Source organism: Arachis stenosperma, chromosome 7 (assembly GCF_014773155.1).
Source record: "Arachis stenosperma cultivar V10309 chromosome 7, arast.V10309.gnm1.PFL2, whole genome shotgun sequence".
In the NCBI taxonomy this organism is placed as follows: domain Eukaryota; kingdom Viridiplantae; phylum Streptophyta; class Magnoliopsida; order Fabales; family Fabaceae; genus Arachis; species Arachis stenosperma.
The window spans coordinates 17898349-17907091 of NC_080383.1; the positions used below are offsets into that span (position 1 = coordinate 17898349).

General features: G+C 35.3%; 2 protein-coding genes across 2 annotated transcripts; both read right to left on the reverse strand.

Moving 5' to 3' along the window:
* Positions 1 to 1683: 1683 nt before the first annotated feature.
* Positions 1684 to 2679, reverse strand: LOC130939497 (protein FAR1-RELATED SEQUENCE 5-like). Its single transcript, XM_057867599.1, has one exon. The coding sequence runs from the start codon at positions 2677 to 2679 to the stop codon at positions 1684 to 1686; it is 996 nt and encodes a 331-aa protein (XP_057723582.1).
* Positions 2680 to 2724: 45 nt separating this feature from the next.
* LOC130939498 (protein FAR1-RELATED SEQUENCE 5-like) lies at positions 2725 to 4038 on the reverse strand. Its single transcript, XM_057867600.1, has one exon. It carries the CDS (start codon positions 4036 to 4038, stop codon positions 2725 to 2727), a length of 1314 nt encoding a protein of 437 aa, XP_057723583.1.
* Positions 4039 to 8743: the final 4705 nt, after the last annotated feature.

Consider the following 8743-nt stretch of genomic DNA (forward strand, 5'->3'; position numbering starts at 1 on the left):
ACGCCGTTGAGAGCGCGCCATCTGAAGTTCTTTAGCTCCAGAACTTCCATTTTGAGTGCAGGGAGGTCAGATTCCAACAGCATCAGCAGTCCTTTTTGTCAGCCTTTTTCAGAGTTTTGCTCAAGTCCCTCAATTTCAGCCAGAAATTACCTGAAATCAATAAAAAACACACAAACTCATAGTAAAGTCCAGAAATGTGAATTTAACATAAAAACTAATGAAAACATCCCTAAAAGTAGCTTGAACTTACTAAAAACTACCTAAAAACAATGCCAAAAAGCGTATAAATTATCCGCTCATCAGTCAATATAATATATTTATTGTCAAAGTTGAGAATTGGGATTAAGGTTATTCATCTTCATGAATCCATTGGTTAGTGGCATTTCTAGATAGCTCGTATATGGATCTTATTTGCATTAACCCAAAGCCAGCACATTGTTTTCATTTTCGTACGCTACTGCCTACTCTAAATATTTCGAAGTCAACCCGCTTTATTTGAATGTTACCACTTTTTCCCTTTGAATTTTACTTTACAATTTGGTTTGACACGTAATAAAGCCTTTGTTATGTGTTAATAAAACCCCCTATTTTATCCCTTTTCCTCAGCAAGTTGAAACTTTACCTTATTCTCTCTTGTCTGATTCTCTCTTTGTGGCATCGTCCTATTGCCACACTTCCATCTATAAAGTCAAAGTCAACAGGTGACTGATGGGAGCGAAAAGGGGATGGAGAGCGAACAGATTACTGATGAGAGCGAACAGGGGATGGTGAGAGCGAAGTAACGAACGCCGATAGCACCATTACGGAAGTTCTTGAGTGCGACGGAGGCGGCAGCAACAATCTCTCACTCCGACAAACTGCGATAAGATTGGTGGATCGGAGGCTAGGGTTTGATTTCTTTGGTGGAGACTAGTGCATTTTGCTGATGATTAAGGAGTAAGGAAGGAGTTGGAGAAGGGAACCAAACGCGTGCGATCCCTTTTTCTCCTTTCAACTTCTATACGGCGTCGTTTCTAGTAAACAGGTCGGGTTCTGGTCCGGTTTGACCGGCCGGTTTCGGGCGGTTCAACGGTTGGTGTCTGGTTTTTAGAACAACAGTTTCTGCTAGTAAATTGAACCGCCTAAGCATCCGGTTTACGGTTAGACCGATTCACCCGCCCGGTCCGGTCCAGTTTGCCGACTAAGCTTTCTAATAGTTTTTTTGGGTTTTCTATTTGACCGGTTCGGTTCGATTTGGTTCAGGTTTCTAATGGCAAAACCGAACCGCAAAAAAATAGTTCAGGTTTATCAGATTCTGAATGAGAAAAGAAGGGGGGAGGGAGTTAGAGGAAGGGGGTTGACGCGTTACGCGTTCGGTGTTGTTTTTAATCAGACCGGCATCCTTTTGTTGAACCGGTCGGATAGCAAGGTCCGGTCAAACCGACCGGTTCAACAATTTTCAACAATTTTCAATCTGATGGTTTTAAATACTGGACCAAACCGTTTACATTGCCGGTTTGAGCGTTTTTTTTTTTTACCCTTTTCCGCAAACCGATATTCAGTTGACAATTATTTCATCTAAAAGGCATACGCAAGACTATTGGAAGAATATATATATAATTTCATTAATATAGTGCAAAAAAATAAATAAACACAAATATGGAACTGATTCATTCCGCAAAAATATTAAGTATATGGAGGTGGCTAATTATCACTATCTAACTCAGCCGTCAGTTCTGGATATACGTCGCCATCATCTGAACCATTAGCTTCATCTTCAATAATGTTGTTGTCAATGTCCTTTTGCCAAGGACATATTGTCTTCTTATGTCCTTCCATTTGACAAACACTACAACGTTGCCGCTTCTTCCTAGATGGTTGTCCTGAACCTACTCCGCTTTGATGCACATACGGATTGCTACTTTTAGCTACACCTGACTGAGGTTGATTAGTGCCTTCATCTGCAGCCTTGTAAGATGAGTACAATCCCATAATTAGGTCACATGTCTCTTCATATCTCTCTGGTACTTTAGCAGCAACAACAGCCAATTGTTTAGAAAATTCCACCAAGGCACTTTGACGACTAATAACAACAGCATCCCTGGTGAACCCACTTGGATCATTGAGTGCTGATTTAACCTTTTTTGTCCATCTATCCAATACCAATGATCGGAAAATCTCACAGATGTCTCTGTCAACCAGAACTTTCACAATATGTTCGCAGAAAATTCCAAATGACTCCATTCTTAAACAGGTACACATGAAGATCATTTCTTCTTGACGAAAATCAACGGTCCACATAAAATTGGGCCTCCCATGCTTACACACAATGTACTTTATGCAATCATTGGTATTATCTATGTTTAGCACCCGCATTGATCTAGCTCTAGAGAGAAATGGCCGAAAGAAAAGAAATATCTCATGAGTGTATAACTCAGCAGCATATCTCTCTCGCAGCTCTATACATGTTTGCATGACGGGCACCCCATGTGTAGATTCATAATCAGCATTAAATTCTTTAAAGCGCATGTGTGCAACACACCTTTGAAAATGCTCTGCAAAACTTGTCAAATCATACCACGACCCCACATACCTTCCCACAACTGAGTGTAAACCTTCACATCTTGATGTAGTTTTAAAGCCAGCAAAGAATTTTCCTCTTAGATATGCAGTACCCCACATATGCTTCTCTTCGTACATGTTGATCACCCATGGCTTATCCTCAATGCCAAATTCTTCAATAAGCTAAACCCACTTACGCTTAAACACAGGAATCTCGTAGTCTCCCAACATGATTTTTCTAAACTTAGATGTAAACGATGGATTTCCAACATTGCTAGTTGCATTTCGAATAAGGTGCCAAGCGCATAATCTATGTCTGACTTCGGAAAATACATCTCTCACTGCATTCCTAATCGCCATGGCCCCATCAGTTATGATTGAGATTGGGGTCTTGCCCCTCATTGCAAACATGAGCTGACGCAGGAGCCAAATATATGTATCAGTAGTTTCGTCCACAATTAACGCAGCAGCAAAAATAATTGTTTGGTTGTGGTGGTTAACCCCACTGAATATGACTAATGGATAACTATACTTGTTCTTCTTATACGTAGCATCAAAAGCAATAACATCCCCGAAGAGTCGGTAGTCTAGTTGGCTAATCCCATCAGACCAGAACAAATTATGTAACAAACCTCTTGAATCATGACATGCCTTGAAATATAATTGTGGATCCTTCAACTGCATATCCTCCAACTTCTTCAACACTCGTGCTGCATCACCAGGAATTTGACGCCTTTGCCGAGCAATCTCATTGTACATATCTCTGGGACCATAGCCAACAAATTCGTACCCGCCTGCTTGACTAGCTAGAAGACCAAATATCTGTGAGGTGCTAATCCCTGACTTTAGCATGTTCATCATTTGCATAATATCTGCCTCTGACATTTTTCTGTGGGCAGGCAACATAGCACTGAACTGTGTATCCAATAGATCATGGTTGTGTTCATCAGAGAAATAAAAGATATGCCACCTTCCACTTTCTGGTACAAATTTAACATCCATTCGGGCTTCACATCCAGTTCTTGTTTTCAATCTAGGCTCCTTCTTCCTTTTTTCTATCGTGTAATATTTCTCCATCCTGAATCCTTGCCTATGACATACAAACTTTTGTTTGTAAATCTCGCCAGTACTATTCTTGAAGGTCTTGCTCTTCCTTGCACTAAAGTCCTTCGACTTTGAGTACTTCATATAAAAATCAAATGCAAGCTGCAAAGTAGAAAAGTGGTATTTGCCAATTTCCTCCGCAAAATTCTCACTAAATTTCAAAGTTGTAATGTCTTGCACGGAGTCAACCGCATAAGCGGCTTTAAGGATATCTTCTGACTGATCAGATTCAGAAAAAAACGCTCCCTCAGTAAATTCATCTCTGAAATCTTGTTCGAATTCATTCTGTTCATCCATCATATCTTGGTCACTTACTAGCTCTTCTTGTTGGTTAAAGTCATCGTCCTCCTGGTATTGCTCATTCATCTCAGTGTCCGTAAATATACTTGACATCTTAAAAATGTCCAATGAAAAAAATTATTTAATACACACAAAGTCATATATTTTTATTTGTGGTAAAAGTTAAAAATTAAAAGTAAAATAATATTTAAACTTTTTTGTTTAACAAAATTAAAATAAAGCACAAAAATAAGAATAAATTTATATAGGAGTACATTCATTATGTTATAATTTTAATAATTAATGTAAATTTTAAAAAATTGAATAAATTTATATTTATTTTGATTACATTCAAAAGTGAATTATATGTATTCTTATAATCAAGAAATATACTTAACTTCTTTTATAATAAGTAAGTTTTTTAATAATTTAATTTATTAAAAAAATTTCATCTTTTTTTTTTATCCTACAAAATAAAAATTCATATTAATAGTTTTGAATAAGACAATTAAAATAAAATATAAAAATAAAGCTTGAATAAAAAAATACAAAGTTTTCAATCTAAAAATATAAAATAGTTAAAAAATAAAAAAATTATTTAAATATGATTTTAATAAACCTCACTCGTTAATAACAATATTGGAACTTAAATTTGAACGCTAATTAATATTATATATTGTGTAGGTACTTAGAATATATTAGAAAAGTACGTTAATAATTTGAAGAGAAAAATTATTAGTGTAAATTTATTTTTTTAAAAACTTAATCCTTATTGAACTATTCTACTTTTATTCCTTCAAAACATATCTTAATAAAAATATTTGTAACAATAATTTACATCCAATAAGAATATCTTAACGAGCATTTACATCATTCTGTCATGGGTTAATGCAAAATTTACAGAACGTGAGTACGTGATTGAGTATGTTGTTTTAGATTATAAACATAGGGGTAAAATAGGAAAAAAATAATCGACATCAAACCCTCTGTATTCCTAATATAAATTGTTATAGATAAGTATAGTTTCTTAAAATTTTGGGGTGTCCAGGCCACTACTCGCCCCCTCTAGATCCGTCCCTGATTACTAGCTAATTAATTAATAATAAAAAATAATAACATCTATTTACTTTTTAGTATTTTTCAATTTTTGTGAATTAATAAAAGATAAAAAATATTTTTTTCTTACACAATCAATTTCACGAATAAAGTATCGAAACGAATAATTGCAAAATTAGAGATTCTATTTACTGACCTCGATTTTGTAATCAAAACGATGGTTTATTTTTTGAACACTACAATGAAAAACTCGATTGGACCTTTGCTGATTACTGCAACAGTGATTAACGATGAAGAAATAGTGGATATTAAATAGACGGATAAAAAATAAAAAAAATTGGATATTGAGTAGATGGATGTTCCAAAGAAAAACAATTAAATTTTTTATAATCAAAGAAAATGGTACACGATTTCAATGGTGGAATTGAATAATTAGTGATGGATTATTCACCAATTTATAATGTTAATATTAAGGAAAAGATAAGATTAGTTTATCTACATCAAAATAAAACAGCAAAAATTGAAGATAAAATTTTAAAGATAAGATAGATGAATAATAAGATAATTTCTAAAAAGATAATAAGATTGAAATAGGCGCAGGATACATTTCAATCGATTTGGTAGCATTACCAATCGATTGAGTTGGCAAAAAATTCAACTTCATCACCTTCCAATCGATTGGATTACTTTACCAATCGATTGAATTTGGCTAAAACTTCAATGTCATCACTTTCCAATCGATTGTATTTGGCAAATCCATGTTATTTTCGTGAATTCAATCGATCGAGTAACAAAAATAATCAACTGTTTTTGGGCATTCATTCGATTGGAAAGTATAAACAATCGATTGGTTTAAGCGAAAACTATTTTACCTTACAACTTTCAATCGATTGTTTTGTAATACACTGTAATTCAATTGATTGAGTTACAATTCAATCGATTGTTTTGATAAACCAATCGATTGAATTTCAAGGAAACACGATTTGGAAGCCATGGACGAACGTCACGAGATCAAATTTAATATTTTAATCAATTGGAATGGCCAAAAGCTTTATTAGGATCAATGGAGGATATAATTGGTTGTTGTTTTTGTATTTGATTGTTAATAAATATAATAGATAATTGATAAAATAATAATTTATAAAATAAAAAATATTTTTTATAATTAAATAAAATATATGGGGTTAATTTGTAATTAAAATTAATTAAAGGACTATGTAACAGTTATTAAAAAAACTTAAAAAACATGTTTTATTATGAGACCATTTAGTAGTCCAAACGTTCTGGGACCACCTGAGCTTTCTTTTTATACATCTTTTTCTTTTTCATCTAGTTTTATTGTATCAATATATTATTACATTAATTTAATTGAATTTAATTATTAAAATAACTTAATTAGTCATGAAAAATATGAGATGAATAAGTTATTTTTGTAGTTAAATTTAATCAAGTCTTTTCACTTCTTTTATACATCTTTTTCTTTTTCAACTGGTTTTATTGTATCAATATATTATTACACCAATTTAATTGAATTTAATTATTAAATAACATAGTCATGAAAATATGAGGTGAATAAGTTGTTTGTATACCAGTGACTAGTGACTGTATGGATTTGAATATATTCCTTCATGAGAATCTTTTCTTTGGTGGTTAAGAAATTATATATATATATATATATATATATATATATATATATACCTAAAGAGGTTATTTAATTAAGGGCAAATCATTGAGTATATATAGCCTTGTTTCATTATATTCAAAGAATTTTATTACTTGGTGAAATATTATTAAATACCTTGAATGCTTTATTTGTTTAGTGAATGATCGAAGTTTTTTGGTGGATGGATAGATATTTGGATTAGATGAAATTTTTGAATAGCGAAAAAATTCGAATTTTATAGGGAAGACTTTGTTAAAATTTTTATAAATTATTTGAGTGAAATTGAAAAATTAGAATTATATATGTTTAGAGTTGATGAAAGTAATTGTATTTTCATCTGTGTTAGTAATATTTTCTTTTTGCAGACATGACGATAGATAGCAGAGGTCAATCAAGTGGGTCACATGGTCATGGTCGAGGGCAAGGTTCCATCGAATCTCCGAGGACTGCCCAGTCAATACCCTCTATCCCGACTACTCTGTCGACCCCTGTGACATCACTGGCGGCACCATCGGACCAGCAGTTCATGATGGTCCCAAGCCCTAATTATGTGTCTCCTAGCTCCTACTGCTACGTCCCCTACAGTAATGATAGACGCCGCGATGGCTGATACCTCCGGAGTGCCCCCCAAGAGGATGCCCTGCCACCACTGCCCGTGCACTAGATGTGGATTTTACTCGATGGAATGCAGGCATGAGTACTTGTCTATTTTAATTGTTTTAATTCGCAATCTATTTTGAAATCGTAAAGGTTGTATGTGTTTCTAATTTAAGTTTTTTAATTGATAGGTTCGCCTAGGACAACAATGCCTGCACGCAGGAGATCATGCAGGTCATCAGATCCATGTACGACGATGCATGATCGAGCTACATTCAGGTCCCTACAGACGTCAGAGACCGCTGGATCCAAAAGTGGGCGATATGATTTTGAATTTTTCAATTAATTAACTGTATGAAAACTATATTTTAATTTTATTATGTAATGTTGAATCACTATCTGCATTTGAAATTTGTTTGGGATCGGGAGCACTCTATCTTGATCCACAAGATTTTCGACCATCGGGCAACCAAGCACTTTCAGCAGATGATGAGCGATCTTCATCACGGGGATAACAGAGGAAGCTGGATCCGTGTAGACATCAAGAGGAAGCGGGACAACCATTTTGCTACAGACGAAGGGTTCAAGCGTTTCCGTTAACGAACGTCGCCAACCGGGCTTCACCGAAGTCGTCCAAGTATACCGGTGGGTCGACAACCTTCATGAAGATGAAAACCAGATTGGTAAGTAGTTTAAGTCAATAATACTCGTCTGTTATTATTAATTTAGATGAATAATGTTTGCTGATTCAGTTGTTTGATTGCTTGAATTGAATTGGTGTAGTCTAAGTCCTTGGATCCTAAGGCTACACTCGCAGAGACCTTCAAGTATACACATACCTTAAAGGTGAATAAGGAGAGATTTACTGACGAGCAGTCTGCGACCCATTATGTACGAGTCTCAATTAATTCTAAGTTTTGAAATTAATTTGTTTTACTTTAAAAACAATTATGCATTATCCTAATAACAACGTGTGGGACACAGGAACAATACATGTAGGCTTTGGAGGTCACAACATAACAATCTCAGCAGGCTACTGGAGATAACAGAGCCGGCTCAAAGACCTCACTAGTGGATCCAAATGCGGTTTGGCGCCAAAATGTCTCTGAACCCCACAAGAATCGCCGCTTCAGGTTGGGGTTGTTCTTCGCCAATAGCCTTTACTCCTCCGAATTGGTGACTTTCTCTGCCTTTGTCTTTCCCTTTGCCACCAGCCCTTCTGATCCCCAGATAGTTATGGACTTGAAGGAGGAGGTTTAGAAGCTCTCACAGGAGCTTCACTAGACATAGGAGCAACAGACTGATCAGAGGTACAATGACCTTCTTGTATGCATTGCCATAAGCTCCGAACTTAGTTAGAGACTAGAGCGGGTAGACCGTTTGCGAGAGTAGATGTTGATGGAGGTAGCAGTGCTGGAGGCAGAGACACTGGTGGCAGCGATGCAGCTAGTAAGGAATCGATTTCAGAACCCACTTCGCTACCCCAGCAGCGGGAGAACAATG

Excerpts from the sequence above, each read along its gene's own strand:
- LOC130939497 (XM_057867599.1), bottom strand. The coding sequence starts at position 2,679 with ATGTACGAAGAGAAGCATATGTGGGGTACTGCATATCTAAGAGGAAAA.
- LOC130939498 (XM_057867600.1), bottom strand. The coding sequence starts at position 4,038 with ATGTCAAGTATATTTACGGACACTGAGATGAATGAGCAATACCAGGAG.